Source organism: Schistocerca nitens, chromosome 4 (assembly GCF_023898315.1).
Source record: "Schistocerca nitens isolate TAMUIC-IGC-003100 chromosome 4, iqSchNite1.1, whole genome shotgun sequence".
Classification (NCBI taxonomy): domain Eukaryota; kingdom Metazoa; phylum Arthropoda; class Insecta; order Orthoptera; family Acrididae; genus Schistocerca; species Schistocerca nitens.
In genome coordinates this window covers 598550578-598570650 of record NC_064617.1, presented here as the reverse complement: position 1 = coordinate 598570650, position 20073 = coordinate 598550578, and the positions used below count along the sequence as shown (strand labels likewise).

The window sequence follows — 20073 nt, the reverse complement described above, 5'->3', positions numbered from 1 at the left end:
CCTCGACGTCCTCATCCGTCGCAAACGAATTGGATGTCTTAGCCACAGCGTCTATAGATAACGTACACACACCAGTCTGTACTTGTACGTAATCGGCCATAATCAACGGCATAGTAGCATGGATCGTACATGAATGATATCAGACGCTGACAGTCGGATCCGTGAGACAAGCTACCGAAGCAACGTCTTCGGGAACAACGGCAATAACTTTCATCAAACAAATAAGAGAGTTCAAGCAAGAACCACAGCAAGACCACCGGCGAGCAGCAGTAAAAGAAACTCGCCTTCTTGTCGTTCTGTGGCTCCGTGTCAGGCAAGATAGCCACCTGCTGAAAAGACAGAAGATCAAATCGATCTTCAGGCCTTCGACAAAAATTCGCCAACTACTGAGACCAGTTAAAGACGCAGCAGGCCTCAGGACACGTGCGTTCTACGAAGCACTTCGAGAAATGTGGTAGGTCTTACGTTGGACGAACAGTTCTCACTGTGGAACAACGCAGGAAGGAGCATGAGAGGTTTTGTCGCACACGCTGCCTTGAGAATCCGCTTTCACTTGGTGTGCTTTAGAAAACAGTAGCCAGTTAAATTTTGACGAAACCTGAGTCGTGGTTCGCACTAATGGCTTCTGGGACTGTGTAATTTAAAAAAAAAAGCCATTGAAATTGAAATAATAGATAACACCGTTGATGGAGACGGCGGCCTGCATCTCAACGCGTCATGGGATCCAGCGATCGCGAAGTTAAAGCACGTATTTCGAACGCAGGGTCATCGTATACCCATATACGGCGATGCCGCGAGCATCTGTGGAGTCACAGCCGGCAGCTAGTGTGCATAAGGGGCGTACCAGCAGCCCACTGGCAGTCATACCACTTTACAATGTACAAAGTGTGTTTGGACGAAATCTCGTGTAATTTTAATCATATGATGCTGCTGGAAACCCGACGACATTTTATTCACTGATTTCTTAACTGATTTTAAAAATATAAGCCTCTTTGACGTCTTTATGGAAGGAAAACACAGCGAATGAGATTAACGGAAATACGGACAGTATATTAATTAATTAGTAAAATAGGACTTCAAGAAAGTTGAAAATATAGAGAGATTTTCACAATACCACGTGAAAACAGAAGATAGGTTGACCAGAAGTAAAATACGTACCGCGATTCTAAATGCATTGTTTTACAGATCTCCATAGGTCATGTTCTACAACAATAATCTATCTATAACATTAGCCGCAACCACAACTTATATAGAAGGTACTCTACTTGGATCTGTTTACTGTCATAAATTACCATGAAAAAGTCTCTGGATGAGTCGTAGTTACTTTTCTAATACGATGCAGTAAATACCCTGGTTTGCTACCTACACCAGGCTGCAGTCCTACTCTGATGCTCGTTCACTTCCGAAAATCAGCTACTAAGTGTATAAATCATTTAAGAAAAACTGTGATTCATCTTGGGAAGTCATAGGAGTAACTTTTGACTGCATGATTACTATTGAATTCTGCAACATCTTAGAAATTTCTAGGAAGAAAACATGCACCCAAATCAAATTAATAGTAAGAGATATTGAAATTGATGCATATGCCGATGAATGTAGTTTTGGATACTGGTTTACCTGTTACGAACATGAAAACACCGGTTTCTGTGTGACGGAAATATTTACAGAACGCTTGTGTGGCGATTGCTGGACTGTTTCACCCTACAGTAACGACTTAGCCGAAGGTATTTAACTTGCCCAGAAAAGGATACTTCTAGTGCCCCTCTTGTCTGCCATGCGCCTCACAAGTCTAGTCGCCATTTTACCTCACGACTCTTATCAGACGAGGTAACACTGTGTATTTACCATGACACAAAATGGTTCAAATGGCTCTGAGCACTATGGGACTCAACTGCTGAGGTCATTAGTCCCCTAGATCTTAGAACTAGTTAAACCTAACTAACCTAAGGACATCACAAACATCCATGCCCGAGGCAGGATTCGAACCTGCGACCATAGCGGTCGCGCGGTTCCAGACTGCAGCGCCTTTAACCGCACCATGACACAAATGAGGTATATAAAACCAATTATCTTACTATAGCTTCCAAGCCACACAATATTTGAACTTTACCTTCGCAATTTAGTCAAGAAAATGTGCCGCACCTTCACATATTCAGTGCCCACAGAGAATGAGGAGCGCGGTGATCATAGAATAATTAGTCTAAAGCTCTTAGGTGTCATGAAAAACCTTGGATTAGGAATTTTAACGAGGTAAATACGCTCGCTCATAAAGCTAGATGAACTAGTACTGTAAGATAGTGGTATATGCTTGAGAGATTTGGTCATATTATAGTAATATATTAGCATTTTGCGCAGGAGGAATTCTCTTCTCCAAAGTTACCTATTTAGAATGACGAATCTTCCTTACTATTAGAATTTATTTTTGAAGAAATCATATAGCCACGTTGTTTTCAGGACTTCATTTGAATAAGCAGATAATAGGAATGTGGAGCATGTAGGTATTCCTTTACTGAGGAAGCTAAAGCTTTAATTTAAGTGACGGATGTGTGTTCGACTGGGATGGAAGGCTCACATGTTTGTCCTGATTTATTTCTGTGGTGCGACACCCATATTCATGAACGATGTCAAGCCAGCCGTTTTATGGAAAACAAATTAAAACTCTAGTAGTTTCCAAGCGCTCGCAGTAGTATCTAAAGAAATCCTGCAGTATGCCTCTGCATTAAATCATGACGGATAACCCCACAGCTCCTGGTGCCTGTCTGTACAACGGTGAGCTTCGCACCAGAGCCTATTGTCTGCGGACTAGCCTCTGATGCACGTGTAAACATTCTTACATTATTATCCCTGCAGGTCTCGCATTTTGCCTCGGCTTTCGAGAGAAAGAAAGCGCATGTGCACAGACGTCTGACAATGGCTTTATGTCATAAATCTCCCACACGATAATGAATGTTTGCAAGAGAGTGCACTGTTTTCAGTGACGTAGAACATGTGTGTCTTTAAGACAGGATAATTTGTCGACCACCTATTCAGTTGTTGATCAGAGGTTAACGGGAACACTTCTCCATATTTCGAAGAATTATTTTCGCGTTTAATAAGCATCTAAAATTAAAATGATCCTTATTAGCCGAATTTAATGCTAATAACATACTTTTGATTTGCTTTGTGATTCTTTCTTGAACAGTCTACATAGGCTTTAGTAACTGTCTTTAAATAAAAACCGAAGGTTTGGAAGACAGGTTGATATATCCTTGTTTTTATCACACTTTGTTCCCTTACTTTGAAGACTTACCATATTGTGTAATGTTTCTCACCTTATTTTCAGCTTTTGATCCTGTTACTGTTATTTCTGCAAGTATTCGATAATTTGTAAGCTGCAATCATTCCTATTTAGCCAACTGAAATAACAGCTTATTGTTATTGCCGCTCGTTTCTACCTCATTTATTTGTACCTTTGCTATAACGAGAAAACCATATTTAGAGTTATCAAACCACTGCAGTTAATTTTACAACCCTTATACGTCTCCATTGTTTCTAACCAGAAGACAAAAGCATTGCTGTGTCACAACAATTACATTTTTTATGTAGTTCTATGCCTAACAGACTAGCAACACTGAAGCATGTGGCTTTGGACGAATGAGATGTATAATGTTTTTATTGTGGTGCTAATTGACACTAACAACTCAAATATTCTCCGTTTTCTAAGTACATTAATAACACAGTAAAAAGTCTTAAGATGAAATTCATTCTCACCACTGCCTGTCGTCTATGAATATCTTTTGTAAAATTACTGTAATCATATATTCATATCAAAGAATATTAATCCTCTTGAAATTATTACGATGACAACTACTGGGTACTTCAAAAGCAGTAGGTAACGTAAAACTGATACTATCGGTGTAAATACAACCAAAATCTTCTCGAGGATTTTTTATAAAGTGCGTTCTGTAAAACAATATAGACTGCACTGACTGAGTGCACTTGAAAATAGTATTACCACTCAAAACTATTTGTATAATATAATACGTACAGTCACGAGACTCCTGGTGTTTTTTTGTTATATACTGCGATAACAGCGCTCCAAGTGGATATAAAGCTACTTTCCTGAATACGATATCGGATGAGCGCCAGTAGTATCGTCTATGTTGATTTGTAACACACTGGCCAAAATAATGACACCACATTTCTCTCTCTTTAGTTTCCTAAGAATCCTGATAGCTATGAAACCGTACATTACAGTATAGTTTATTAACGATTCTCTTGTAACCTACAGATACTTGCTGAAGAATGTCGTTTCCTTTTAAGAACAAAAAAAGCTAGTAAACAGCAGAAGCCTGACCTGTTGCAGGAAGACATCGTATATCTGCTCAACGATGTGAAGTGAATGTGGTTCTTAAGAAACTTGTGTGGGACGCAACACCTACATTTTTAAAGTACCAATCAAGATACTATAACTGCAGCTGAAGGGAAAACCACGCAGATGTGATGTAATACATCGAAGTCAGCAAAACTATTTCCCAACACAGAAGAAATCAGTTACACAATTTTCCCTACATTGGAGCCGGAAACGGCAAGACTCCTTAACACATTCGCTTTTGAAGCAAAAGTAATTACATTTATAAAAATAGTCATGTATTGGGAAGTCGAATGAAGCGTAAGAATGAAGGAACCATTAGACTCCATACAATTCGTTACATGTCAAGTGAACTGCACATCACAATAAGAACAGACAACAACGGAACTAAATGATTCTCTTGCATGAAATATGTGTTTACATGCTCTTCTCTTCAGCGAAATAATCTGCAGTTATACACTTATTCGGAAGTATATCCTAAAGAATAAGTTGTAGCTTATGTCACTGAATCAGGGAGACATGGCTGTTTTTATACACACATCAAAAGAAGTTTTCGATCACCTCGGTTCCGGAACTTGTACAGAAAATTGGAATAGGGATCAACATAAACATCATTTCCGCCATTTTTATTGCTCTTGAAAACCACACATTGCATGTTGTACCACCATACAGCGAGACCTTGAGAGGTGGTGGTGCAACTGCTGTAGACACTGGTACCTCTAAAACGCAGTATCACGTCCTCTTGCATGCATATTACCCACAAGTTCATCAAGGCACTGTTGATCCAGATTGCCTCACTCCTCAACGGCGATTCAGCGTAGATCCCTCAGAGTCGTTGGTGGGTCACGTTGTCCATAAACAGCCCTTTTCAATCTATCCCAGGCATGTGATTCTTCAGTTTCTCCTAGCGTATTTCTTGTTCGAACAGTCCATAGTGTCCAACGGGCACAATATTCCGGCGATCAGGCATGTCGCCATCGTCAGATGCGCTGACGAACCGCGCTCCTGAGGGCGGGCTGCCGTCTTAAATCCCCTCCCTCCTGGGAGGCGTTCTCTCCGCGGTCCGCGCCCGCGGCCACGCGTCGGCGGTCGCTGAGACGCTTCACACTTGGCACTATCACACCAGCTTGTTCAGAGAAGCTGTAGAAATACAAAAACACGCGAACAGCTTCAACAAGAAAGAGGAAAGCGTTAAGGTAAACGGATCCTGGCTTCCTGTACTGCAGCGAACGACCCTCGCAGCTAGCAAGAGGAGAACCGCACCGTAAATGACCGCGGAGAAGCCTTCGGACGTTGGCGCGCCAGGTACATATAGTCTGCGGCCGCGAGCTCGGCTCCAGTTCACCACCGGCAATGGAGGGTGAAGCTTTGACAATGCCAGCCACTCGCGCTGGCGAAACGTCATTAAAATCATCAGATGAACGTCGCCCAAAGAATCCGAGACAGAAGCCAATAGGCAGTTTGTCAACAAGTGGCCACGAAAGCCTTAACAATTTTGTACTGCTTGCTATGTTTTTACTAGTGTAGTAAATGGAATGAAAAGACAAAGGAAACAAGATACAAACAAAATGCCTTTATTCAACCCCAAAGTACTCTACGTTTCTGACTGTATACTTTTGGGTAACCTATAAACTCGCTGTAAACTGTCGGCAGTGACTTATTTTACTATCCATCGAGACACTGATGCCACACGTCCATGACCACACATTTGATACATATTTTCACTTCTGCTTTATTTTGGTTTCTTTGTCCTACTGGGGATCGACATGGAAGCACTAGGCATCATTCCCTTACGTGACGGCTTGCAGGAAAGTTGGATTTCGGTGACATATATCAATTAAACTATTTCCAACGTCATTAATTGTCATCTTCTATCTATCGTGTGTGATGCAAATCGAGAACAGAACTACATTATACCAAATTAGGCCTACGTTTAAATGATAGCGTCAGAGATATTCTTCATAATCACCAATCCCTTCTATATCAACAACAGGGACATACTCCGATTTTAAATCAATGTCTGTTGCAGTTATCTCGATATCGCCGATCTTTATAAATCATTTCCTTGAGGAAACCTCTTGGACTCATCATAAACATATTTTTCCACTCATGTGCTGAGTTCCATACGCTTACACTTAATAGCCGTACGTCTCAGTCACCGATAACAGTACGATAGAACCCTTCACACCTAGTACGTACCAAATGTGGTTCAGTGCTATGTGTTTGAAGTATCTCTACCATTTGTTGTGATTTACGATCGAACCATTCATAGAATCTCTTAGAGGCACCTTGCAGGTCGGAAATGCGTCCACTTTGGGGTTTTTCCATCCGAGAACAGATACCACTTAACATTCTTCGCTAAGCAATCCAGTGAATTCCGTAGAATTCATAATGAGGGACGGAGTGCGTCACCGATGACGTGGTGGGGAGAGGGAGGAGGATGCGCGCAGAACCGGCTGTTGGACTGGTCGTCCTCCGGTAATAACCCGCCAGTGACTTTCACCGCTCGGCAGTCAGTCCCCAGGCATCGCGAGCGACGGTTCTTCCGCACACCTGCTGGCGCCTGCAGGAGACAACATGTCGCCCTCCGCTGGCTCGTCGTCCCGGCACGCCGATAGTCCCTTACCTCTGGAGGTAGGAACCGCTCAGCAGAGCTAAACGTCACTGTCGAAAGAGAATTTACAGCCACTCTCTCTCTCATATATTTTTAATACACAGCCGAAGTGGATTTAAGAATCGTAGAACTCTTGCAGTACCTATACTCAGCACTGCAATAGAAATTTGTGTTGAAGTACAGTGGTGTTTCATAAAAAGTACTTCGAACACATACATTTAATAAACTCTAGGACATAAAATTATGTAACTTGGGGCACATATTTAGGAATATATCAAGTTTAGATTACAGATATTCAATATATCCTACACAAGCGACACGAGTCATATGAAATCGATAATTGAATTCCTGCCATACACGGGTACGCATGTCCACCGTTACTGACGTTATGGCAGTAGATCCGGTATTTCATATCTTGTAGTTTCTACGGTAGTGTTGGTGCATAAATCCTTAATACAACTCCACAAGAAGAGATCACAGACGTCAAATCCATTGACCGTGAAAACCAACTGACAAGCGAACCTCCCCATCGCACCCCCCTCAGAATTAGTTATAAGTTGGCACACTGGATAGGCCTTGAAAAACTGAACACAGATCAATCGAGATAACAGGAAGAAGTTGTGAGGAACTATGAAAAAAATAAGCAAAATATACAAACTGAGTAGTTCATGCGCAAGATAGCAACATCAAAGATAATGTGAGCTCAGGAGTGCCGTGGTCCCGTGTTTTCTCGATTGATCTGTGTTCAGTTTTTCAAGGCCTATCAACTGCCCCAACTTATAACTAAATCTGAGGGGGCTGCGATGGGGAGGTTCCCTTGTGAGAAGTGCCAAATCACTGGCTGTTTGACGACCAGTCCAACGGTTGGGTAGATTTTCAATCAGATATTCAAGCACTGGGCGACTCTGGCGAGGGAGTGTCCCATATTGTTGAAAAATAAAGTCGTCCCCGTTCAGCCTCGGGAACAACCAGTATTCTAACACAGCAAAATACTACTGACGGTTAACCGTGTTTCCATCAAAGAAGAATGGGCCGTAAATAAATGAGTGGGATATTACCAAAAAAAATTGACCTTTGGGTTTATCTCGTGCATCTTCAGTGTGTGCATGTGGGTTCCCTACGCCCCAAATTCGAACTTTGGGTTTGTGTACTTATCCACTCATGTTGAAGGTCGCTTCATCACTGAACACGATGTGTTGTGCGAAAGTGCTGTCAATAATTTTCTGAAGCACGTCAAAAAATGCCACACGTATGCGTTTGTCGTCATGGCGTAGAGTCTGTAACAGTCAAAACACGCCAAACCGTTGTTGTAGGCAGTTGTAACTCCAGATTGGCACGACGAGTTGATTTTGTGGGACTACCCTGAAAGTGGTTAGAATTCGTGCGACATTTTCGTCGGAAACATGAGTGCGGTCAGGACTCCTTATTTCACATACACATCGTGTGTTTACAAGCTGTCGATACCATCTGCGAATGTTCCAACCATTCGGAGAATCAGCTTCGACCTCAGTCTGAAACGTCTTTGCACTGTGATCAGGAAATAACAGTTCACAAACTCGAGAACACAAAATGATTTTGGCTGTGGAGTAGCCACTTTGCGATATGTGATGCTAACCAAGAAAACAGAAGGTAACCACCATCCAGCGGTAATGAGTATAGACTACAATATGTATCCATTCCTTTAATATAATCGAGCCATGGCGCAGCGATCGGTAGCTTGGCAACATAATACTTTACAATACGCACCTTCTTTTGAAACACTGTGTACTTCTACCATTGTTGTATAACTGTAATCATTTAACAATAAGGAAACCTGTAAGTACCTCTTCATTTGTGATATATTACTAGACAGCATACACTTAATACTCAAGTGTTTACTTTAAATGAAGATATTATGCTTTTTAGGGCAAAATAGCTTATCCACATAAATGGCTATGTGTCAATAGTGTTACTGCACGGTTTTTGTTGCAGTGATCGAAAATAAGGAAATTAATTATTTAACAACCCATCGACGACAAGATCACTAGAGCGAAATGAATTAATCCAGCACAGAGTCACTGATGAAATTGTAATACCAGGTGATCAAATAGTCAGTATAAATTTGAAAACTGAATAAATCATGGAATAATGTAGATAGAGAGGTACAAATTGACACACATGCTTTGAATGACATGGGGTTTTATTAGAACCAAAAAAAATACAAACGTTCAAAAAATGTCCGACAGATGGCGCTACATCGGATCAGAATAGCAATAAATAGCATAACAAAGTAAGACAAAGCAAAGATGATGTTCTTTACAGGAAATGCTCAATATGTCTACCATCATTCCTCAACAATAGCTGTAGTCGAGGAATAATGTTGTGAACAGCACTGTAAAGCATGTCCGGAGTTATGGTGAGTCACTGGCGTCGGATGTTGTCTTTCAGCATCCCTAGAGATGTCGGTCGATCACGACACTCTTGCGACTTCAGGTAACCCCAAAGCCAATAATCGCACGGACTGACGTCTGGCGACCTGGGAGGCCAAGCATGACGAAAGTGGCGGCTGAACACACGATCATCGCCAAACGACGCGCGCAAGAGATCTTTCACGCGTCTATCAATTCTTTTTTTTGTTCTAATAAAACCCCATGTCATTCCAAGCATGTGTGTCAATTTTTATCTCTCCATCTACATTATTCGGTGGTTTATTAAGTTTTCAAATTTATACTGACTTTTTGATCACCCGGTATGTATGTCAGTTGTTTTGCATAAATGCACATTTTAAAGCATGACGTAATACATGTGTTACATTGTCAAACGACAATGAGCCTTCCAGCGTGACCACAGACAGCCACGGTGCTCCTCTGACAATCAAGTGATTTGTTGAATAACGCAGTATGAAGCAGGATTTATAGTTAGATGAGCATAGGGTAATATCAACAGCAGCAGAAAATGGTATAATGGCAGTAGGATTCGTCATGAATAAGAAGGTAGGGCAGAGAGTGTGTTACTGTGCACAGTTGAGTAACAGGGCTGTTCTTATCAGAATCGACAGCAAACCAACACCGACGACGATAGTTCAGTTATACATGCCGACGTCGCAAGAAGAACATGAAAAGAAAGAGAAAGTGTGTGTGGATATTGAAAGGTTAATTCAATACGTAAAGGAAGATGAAAATCTAAGTCATGGGGGACTGCGATGTGGTTGTAGGGCAAGGAGCAGAAGAAACGATCACAGGAGACTATGGACTTAGTAGTAGGAATGAGTTCTGTAATAAACTTCAGCTAGTAGCAGACAATACTCCCTTCATGAATCATAAAAAAAATGTTCAAATGTGTGTGAAATCTTATGGGACTTAACTGCTAAGGTCATCAGTCCCTAAGCTTACACACTACTTAACCTAAATTATCCTAAGGACAAACACACACACCCATCCCCAAGGGAGGACTCGAACCTCTGCCGGGACCATGAATCATAAAAGGAGGGGCTAAACTTGGAGTAGGCCGGGAGATACGACAAGATTTCAGTTAGATTACACCGTAGGCAGAGATACCAAAATCAGATGTTTGATTGTAAGTCGTACCCAGGAGCAGATATAGACTCAGATCACAATGTGGAAGTGACAAAGAGTGGGTTGAAGTTTAAGAGACTAGTCAGGAAGAATGAATAAGCAAAAAGTGGAATGCGGAAGTACTACGGAATGAAGAAATATGCTTGAATTTCTCTAAAACTGTGGAGTCTGCGATAGTGAATTGCTCACTAGGAAGTTCAGTTGAAGAGGAATGGACATCCCTAAAAAGAGAATTCACGAAGCTTGAAAAGAATTAAATAAATACAAAGAAGGAACCTGCAAACAAATCATGGGTAACAGAAGAAATAGTTCAGCTGATCGATGAAAGAAAGAAGTACAAAAATTTTCATAGAAATTCCGGAATTCACAAATAGAAGTCGCTTAGGAACGAAGTAAATAGGAAGTGCGGAGAAGGTAACGAGAAATGGCTGCAACGAAAATGTGAAGAAATCGAAAAAGAAATTACTGTCTGCAGGTCTGACTCAGCATATAGAAAAGTCAAAACAACCTTCGCTGAAATTAAAAGCAAGGGTGGTAACATTAAGAGTGCAACCGGAATTCTGCTGTTAAATGCAGAGGAGAGAGCGGATAGGTGGAAAGAGTACACTGAAGGTCTGTATGAGTGGGAAGATTTGTCTGTCTCGTGTGATAGAAGAAGAAACAGGAGTCGATACAGAAGAGATAGAGGATCCAGTATTAGAATCAGAATTTAAGAGAGCTTTGGAGGACTAAAGGCAGAAGGGACAGATAACATTCCATCAGAATTTCTAAAATCATTAGGGGAAGTGGATACATGACGACTGTTCGCGATGGTATGTAGAATGTATGAGTATGGCGATATACCATCTGACTTTCGAAACAATATCATCACAATTTCGAAGACTGCAAGAGCTGGTAAGTGCGATAATTATCGTACAATCAGCTTAACAGCTTATGCACCCAAGTTGCTGACAAGAATAATGTACAGAAGAATTGGAAAGAAAATTGAAGATGTGTTAGATGCGATCAGTTTGGCTTCAGGATAGGTAAAGGCAACAGAGAAGCAGTTCTGACACCGATAATGGAGGCAGGACTAAAGAAAAATCGCCACGAAGGGTAGCCGCGTGGTGTAGGGCGCCTTGCCACCGTTCGCGCGGTTGCCCCAGTCGGAGGTGGGCGTGGGGTGTGTGTTGTCCTTAACCTAAATTAGTTTAAGTTAGATTAAGTAGTGTGTAAGCCTAGGGTCCAATGATTTCAGCAGTTTGGTCCCCTAGGAACGTACGACAAATTTACAAATTTTACCGCTAAAGAAAAATCAGAACACCTTGATAGGATTTGTCGACCTGCAAAAAGCATTCGACAATGTCAAATGGGGCAAGTTGTTCGAAATTCTGAGGAAAATATATATATTGGCCACGACATCTTGGTAGATGATTGTTGCAGTGTCTGTGTGTTTATGGGTTGCATTTTTTCATATGACTTGTCAAGCCAATGGCAGCACGGCATCTCTTGCCGCAATTGTCACAAGTGTATCTGACTGCTGAGGCAGGAGCAGTGGTAGCATTGCGAAGCTTTTTCTGCCTTAATATGTCTATCAAGCCTTCATCATGCTTCGACATTCCAGATGATATATCATCACGCCACTCTGGTCTCATGCTAGCCCGTGCCTCCCATCTGTTTGTGTCGATTCCAAAGCTCTCCATATCTCGTTTACAGGAGTCCTTGAAGCTCAATACAGGACGTACTACATGTCGTTTGGCTATAGAGATCTCTCCAAGCAACCCCTCACGTGGTAATCTGTCAGGATCCATCCGGTGGACGTGTCCCAGCCAGCGGAGTCGTCTCTGCTTCAAGATAGCTGAAATACTGTTGCAGTTAGTTTTAGATAGCACTGCTTCATTGTTCACTCGGTGATATATAACTTGTACGAGAAACAGGAAGAAATAGTAAGATTGGAAGACAAAGACCGAAGTGCTCGGATTAAAAAGGGTGTAAGGCCCTATTGTTCAATTTACACAGCGAAGAAGTAATTACGAAAATAAAAGCAAGGTTAAAGTGTGGAATTAAGATTCAAGGTGAAATGATATTAGTGATAAGATTAGCTGATGATATTGCTATTCTCAGAGAAAGTGAAGAAGAATTACAAAATCTGCTGAATGGAGTGAACAGTCTAATGAGTATAGAATATGGCTTGAGATTAAACAGAAGAAGACGCAACTAATGAGAAGCAGAAGAAATGAAAACTGTGAGAAATTTGACATCAAGATTGATGGTCACGAAGTAGATGAAGTTCAGGAACTCTGCTACTTAGGCCGCAAAATAACCAATGACTGGTGGAGTAAAGAGAACTTCAAAAGCAAACTATCACGGGCAAAATGGCATTCCTGGCCAAGAGATGTCTACTGTTATCAGATATTTGTCTTAATTAGGGAAAGAAATTTCTGAGAATGTAAGTTTGGAGCACAGAACTATACGGTAGTGAAACACGGACTGTGGGAAAACTGGAACAGAAGAGGATCGAAGCAATTCAGATGTGATGCTACGGATGAATGTTCAAAATTAGGTGGACTTATGAAGTAAGGAATGAGGAGGTTCTGCGCAGAATCGGCGAGGAAAGGAAATTATGGAAAACAAAACTGACAAGAAGAAGGGACGGGATTATGTTACTTTGTTAATACATCAGGGAATAACTTCCGAGGTACTAGAGGGAGCTGTAGAGGGTATAAACTGTAGAGGAAGACAGTTATTGGGTTACATCCAGCGAATAATTGAGGACGTCAGTTGTAATTGCTACTCTGAGATGAAAAAGTTGGCACAGGAGACGAATTCATGGCGGGCGTATGGAACCAGTCAGAAGACGGATGACTCAATTAATGATAAGAGAGACAGTGTTTGGTACTGCAGTATTATTTATTGGTGTTTAATCTCCGGCTATAATGAACAGATTACCATCACGTCTCAGAGATGATGAGATGATCTCGCTGGAGGCCCACCCCGATTGCATACAGAGAACCTGAGGTAATGAAGCTAAACGAAACAAAATATGAAGCTCACCCCTCAAAAATACGTATCTGGAATGTTGGTCATAGTCGAATAGGCTGTCGTTAAAGAAGTACTCTATTAACAACTAGAAAACGTTGTGCTGTCTGAATGAAACCGCCAACGAAACATTACAAAGGGTGAAACAGCTCTCAACTTTGTTTCACTGAAATCTAATATGCACTGTCATTAAATGCTTACAGGCCAACTTACCAGATATCTGTACTAATCCGAATAGTTGCCTACAGAACAGGCTCTAACCAGAAATGTCCATCTAGAAACTACAATTCTAGTTTTCTGTGGGTTCCCTACATCACGTGAACCGAATGGCTGGATGGTTTCTTAAAAATGTCACGTTCACTTTTTTGTCCCTTTCTCGTTCAGTTGAGTCGTAACTACGTCCTTAACTAAGTGACGGAGCGACAGGAGGCGGTTTGTAAGAAGCTGGACTCGCATTCGGGAAAAGGCCAGTTCAAATCCCCGTCCAGCGATTCAGATGTAGCTTTCTCCTCGTTTCTCTGAATCACTCGAGGCAAATGTAGAGATTCCTCTGAAAGCGACGCGGTCGATTTCCTCCCCTACTCTGAGCGCCTTCTCCCTTTTAATACATAATCTTCCTACCCTCCGCATAGAGAAAGCCAGCATTGATGAAAAAAGGATACAATCGCCTTCCTACATAAATTTATGGAGTCTGGGGATGCGTCCAGGTTCTGTTTCATAGAATGATCATTCGGTTCATACGTCTCGTACTTTTAGCGAGTAGTATGTTTTCCGGTTAAAAGGAAGGACTGTTGAAGTGGCATATTTTGCCTACCTCTCTTTCGGATTGTAGTAACTACTACTTGATACAGCACATAGCCAGTGGGGTAAACAATGCAAAGTTACACTACCACTGAAATGCACGAAAGAGAGAGACAGAGAGAAAGAGAGAGAGTTGTAATATTTTGATAGTACCACAAACTTTCCTCTTACCATTCTAACAACCGCTACTGCCTCCACACTGTAGGTACGTTGTGATATTGTCTCCATATAATTTCTTCAATAAAATTCTTCAGGGTATCAGACCGCATCGTCATAATTTAAAATGCGCCAACGTTTCGGCCAGCGTTGCAGCTAGCCTTCATCAGGGCCTTACGTTAACTGCTAAATGAGCACACTTGGTTCCAATTGTTGGCTTCGCTATGTAGATGATACTTTCGTCATCTGGCCCCACGGAGAAGAGGAGTTACAGAACTTCCACAAGCACCTTAACCAACAGCATAGGAAAATTCAGTTTACAATGGAAACAGAGAAGAATGGGGTGCTGCCTTTTCTCGACGTGGAAGTTTATCGAAAACCTGATGGTAAACTTGGCCACAAAGTGTACAGGAAACCAACCAATACGGACAGGTACCTTCACGCCTCCTCCCACCATCACCCCACGCAGAAGAAGTCCGCCCTGCACACGCTAACGAAGAGAGCGTACAGGATAAGCGACGAAGAACATCTGAAGACAGAACTTGAACGCCTCAGGTCCATCTTCGGAACTAATGGCTATGGGAAGCAGATGATAGACAGCACCATGGCGACAAGGGAGAAGACTAATAGGGAAGAGGAGAAGGAGGCACAGAGCATTGCTGTGTTACCATATGTACAAGGGGTCACCGAACGTATTGGCAAAATTCTACGAAAAGCCGACATCAAACCAATTTTCCGAAGCAGAAACAAAATATCAGACATGCTCGGTTCTACCAAGGATGCAGTTGACAAACTACACACAGCTGGCGTGTATGAAATTGGTTGTGCGTGTGGATTAGTCTACATAGGTGAGACGGGACGTCCGATTAGCACAAGGCTCTCGGAACATGAAAGATATATCCGCCTGAAACAACACACTAAGTCAGCAGTGGCGGAACACCGAGACGAGTGCGGGAAACCAATATTTTTTCAAGAAGCCCGCGTCCTGGCGAAACAGCCTCTCACTTTCAAAAGTAAGATTAGAGAGGCGATAGAAATAGCCAAAAGACCCGCCAACATGAATAGAGAGGACGGGTACAAGCTTCCGAGGTCTTGGCTGCCTGCAATAGCAGGGCTACGGAGCGGCGGCAGAGCCATGGCGGCCCATGCAGACACGCGGAGAGCCGCAGTAGTGGTCGCGGGCACACAAAGCAATGGCACGCCGCAGCCGGCTTCTGGACAGCATGGGAACAGTGTGACGTCACAGCCATCACCTGTTCGCTATTCGTCCGTCTCCTCCAATGGGGTGGATTAATATAAAGACCAATAGAAAACAGCTATTTCAGCCAATGACAGATAATAAAGGAAACACCAATAAAGCATACCTTTCACCCCTCCTCCTCCTTTTACAGCCAATCAAGTAACGACACGGTTTTCTCGTGCAGCTATTTAAGGAACCAAGTGTGCTCATTTAGCAGTTAACGTAAGGCCCTGATGAAGGCTAGCTGCAACGCTGGCCGAAACGTTGGCGCATTTTAAATTATGACGATGCGGTCTGATACCCTGAAGAATTTTATTGAAGAAGACAACGGCCGCGGAAGCCTACGCTTACATCCATATAATTTGTCATATGTTGTCCCGAGTAACCGAACATTCACAGTGTACACGTAGACAACACGTTCCCGCTTTGCAAGATTCACCAGTCACCTGAAAGGATCGCTGCTCTTACCCAGTTATTAGCATCCCGCTTCATTTCTTGTGTCTATAATTTTATCTGCTCCTGTTCTACTACTGATCCTTACAGCTCTCGAAAAAAAGAAGACTAAGTGCAGCTCTTATAAATCAAAAATATAACTCAAAAATAAATTAGTCCTGCATTCAGACAAATGTCGTCTTTCTTCGTGCACTGGCAATAGTGTTTTGTCTTCAGTATTACAACTGAGCGCTGAGTTCGTTAACAACAAGAAACTGGTGCCGACATGTACCGTATGTCGATCACGTGTCGGCTGTTATGAAGCGAGCACAGCATTAAGCGTCGGACAAGTTCAGTGGCATCCGGCTGTTGGAACAGGTTTTCGCAGTGACGCAACGCGGAAGAGCTGATGACTTCTTGTAGCTGTTCACGGTTGCAAGTGTTCTGATGAGATTCCTCTACAATTGTGGCTGCACACTGATCTCTTTTCAGCACAGCGTCTTGATGTGCATTTAGGCAGTGTGGACAACAAAGTCTTAAGCTGGTGTGACAGTTACGTCTCTTCGCGAAGCAAATAAATAGACAATTGAACCTTTGAGTGGAAATACACAAAATGTTTTCGACGAAAATGGAAAACGTTAATTTGTTCTGTTAATACTAGGATAGGCCTTTCCGTCATTGCTTTCCCTCAATTGTAGGTGACCTACTACCAGCTGCTTAATCGCTGGCGACAGAGTAAATACGTCATAACTATATAGCTATTTATTTATGACATCGACGTGCCCGCCATTGCGACAGTTTGGGCTAGATCTAATAGTCCTGAACCCATAGAAGCGCGATGTTGGAAATTCCAGTACGGAAAAATTGGACGTCAATGTTCCGTCAATACCGAGGTTATTACAGACGGAGCGTGAGATGAGGAACGTAGAGATGTGGAATGGGAACGGTTGTGGGGTTGCTGGCGTACCAATATTTGAAGTTGTTTGAAGAAACAACACAACAGAATGCGTCATAAGCTGTTACCTTAAACACTTGTTGTGCAGAAGTAAATACGCCGGAAGACGACGCAAACGTGTACAGATGGGGAAGTTGATAATGCTAACGAAACTTGACAATCATGAACAGGAGAGAGAACCTACAAATGATAAGAAAAAAAACACAGAGAAAAAATAATTTCCTGTGTGTGTGTGTTGGGGTTTATGGGCGCTCAACATCGAGGTCATCAGCGCCAATAATTTCCTCATGTTCCTAAGAAGCTGTCTGTTATGATGGAAGATACGAACAGTCATACCAAACTAAGGTGGTGTACGATGCGATAATACCCTCATTGTATCAGCAAAATCATGATACATCTATCTGATAATTAAATCAACACTGTCAGTAGATAATTTTTTATGCATTCCACAATATTAGAGAATGTTGCCTCCACTGCGCGAATTTCATAATTAGCAGTCATTTCCTCAGAAGCTCTACACAAACCAAATGAGGTGATGTCACTTGCGTATGCGACCACTGTCTGATTTCGTTATTTATTTTCCTCGCCACCTCATTGAAAGCCAGTGCCTTATATGTTTTCCAAAAGACATCGTTCATAGATAGGCAGCAAACACACGTGACCTAGATTTCAAACCGCGGTCGCACGCGGTGATCTGTTTTTCTGGTTTTCACAAGACCACCCCCAGGTAATTATCATGATATTCGTGTACAAAGTTCTCACAGGAGATAGCTTCCTTCATCCTAATCAAGAAGTGTGTACCTTTGGTCTTATAAACGTCGGTACACAATGGTATTATAGGCTGGAAGCACTAATGTCGTATCACGTTAAACGTGTCAGAAGATACAAATGGTTTGATTTGTCTATGTAAGCTGCATGTAATTTTCATTTCTTGATTCGATATGAACCACGAGACTGTTAAACAATGTATACCTAGTCACGCTAAATAACAACGTGTATGATAGAGAACTCATTCTTGCATCTTCAGCCAGAAGAAAGTGAATTTCTGGGAGTGATCAGCAGAAAGTGAAACAGAAAGACCAGAAAGGGGTACGAAGCGAGGTTGCAAACGTATTGTCACAAAATGTTCATGATTTAGTGGAACGAAACTATATTCAACTAACATATTCTTGTTACTAAAAAAGGTTTCTTGTGATTGCATTAAAACAAGGGAGCTAAGTCTCCGAAAAATAACTCATCGCGTGTGTGGTCTGGTTAAAATTTTGTCATGAATTTCCTTCCTGTAACTCTTAAACGTCGTCTCCGTCGAGAATATTCGGAAATAGTTAAGAAGCTGGCTATATAGTTCCCTGAATTTCTGTAAGGTTATATTTACCTGTGTGTTCAAAGGAATGCTGTCAAAGAACCCAACAGAACTCGTAGCAAGCTGCCGATAAAGTCCAGAGTGTCGACCAAACAAGGCAGATAACGTACACTTCCACCATTGTGCACACAGCTGTGATCGCCGCGTGAAATGGAGAGGGCAATGGAGGGAGACGAACAATATTGGGACGTTGATAATGCAATTAAAGTAAGATTTCTGAGTAACGTACAGAGTTTGTCACCAGATTTGTAGGTAATACACATTCAACTGATAGCAAAGTAAGTATCCTACTTCTACAAACTGAGCCGATTGTGACACAGTTGTAGTTACGCAACAAATCAAAAATTTGCAATTGTATTTCATTTCTGCAGATCACATTACACCTATGACAGAACTACACTTTCGCAAGACAATCGAGATAAGAAGCAGAACTAAATGGTCAAAGCCAAAACTTGCGGGACCGGGAAATGAGCTATAGGTATCTAATTCTTTCTCTAGATTAGCAGACGCATTCTGGTATTCTGGACAGGCTATCAGTGATTCCGAGATTCTCTCCCTTACCTTATCTTACTGAATGAAGAGGAACAAGGGGTAGCAATATGATATGTATAGGAACAATTCATAGGCAAATTACGGACATATTGGTTTCTCTACAGTTCTGAAAGCTCAGACTAAATGCTTTCGTCTCAAATCACAGGAATTTCTAACAAATGGATGTAGGTACGTATTCTGTTATTTCAAGGTAAATTAAACTTCCCTTTTCAGTTTACTTTCTTTCTCCCTTCTTTATTGCACGTTGCCAGCCAGGAAATATATAAAGCGAGGGAGGTTGAACAGACTGTGTCATTCTGCGGATCATCTCCATTCAATGTCCCACTTATTGATTAAGACAATTACGGTTACTCCAAGCACTAAGAAAATTTCGGATTAATAATTACACTATATTCAACCAACATATTCTTGTTACTATAACAGGGCACTTCCCCATTCATCTGGCAATGAAACGACACACAGTTTTTGTAAAGCTTCCTGGCAGTTTTTGTAACTAACGAAGTGACAAATTGAGAGTCATTAGTCGGATGGATCCAGAAAGATGAAGAAATTTCCATCATCAGAAGTTCTCCGACAGTAAGAGATACTACTAACATACAAATCCAGATTACTACATTGTTAGTGTTTACCAAGGGATAAAATGGAATGAGGCCAATGACATTGCTGATAATGATTCTTACTCTTGATGACATTGTAAAGCTCGGATGGCGTCTTGGCGCTATTATAGGGGAGTAAACTGTCAGTGTGAACAGGGTGCTATTCCTTACCACGCTTTTGTTCGGGAGTTCGTCAATAATAATGTACGACAACACATCACAGGTCAGGCACTCATTGTGCTATTGCTCAAGAGAGACTATTGTTCAGGAGAGAAGAAGGATACCCACCTCACAATGTCAAATATTAAGAACACCCATATAAGTCGGTCCAAAAGAAATATGTCCTCGGATATGACGCTGTCCTATCTTAGTGGGAAGGTGTGAACTCCTTTCTGAGACGTAGCAAGGCGTTGGTATGCCCTTCTACGGTGGGAAATATGC

General features: G+C 41.9%; 1 protein-coding gene across 2 annotated transcripts in view; it reads left to right on the top strand.

Annotated features, from left to right (window-relative positions):
• LOC126253435 (proton-coupled amino acid transporter-like protein pathetic) overlaps positions 1-20073 on the top strand; it is a 79523-nt gene that overhangs the window by 25991 nt on the left and 33459 nt on the right. Inside the window, exon 1 of one of the 2 annotated variants that reach the window (XM_049954776.1) lies at positions 6882-6985. The exons of the other annotated variant lie outside the window; for it this stretch is intronic. Within the exon in view, the coding sequence (XP_049810733.1) occupies positions 6929-6985 (57 nt within the window). The 5' untranslated portion in view covers positions 6882-6928. Of the gene's footprint in view, positions 1-6881; positions 6986-20073 lie in introns of those variants that run through there. 2 annotated transcript variants of the gene reach the window in all.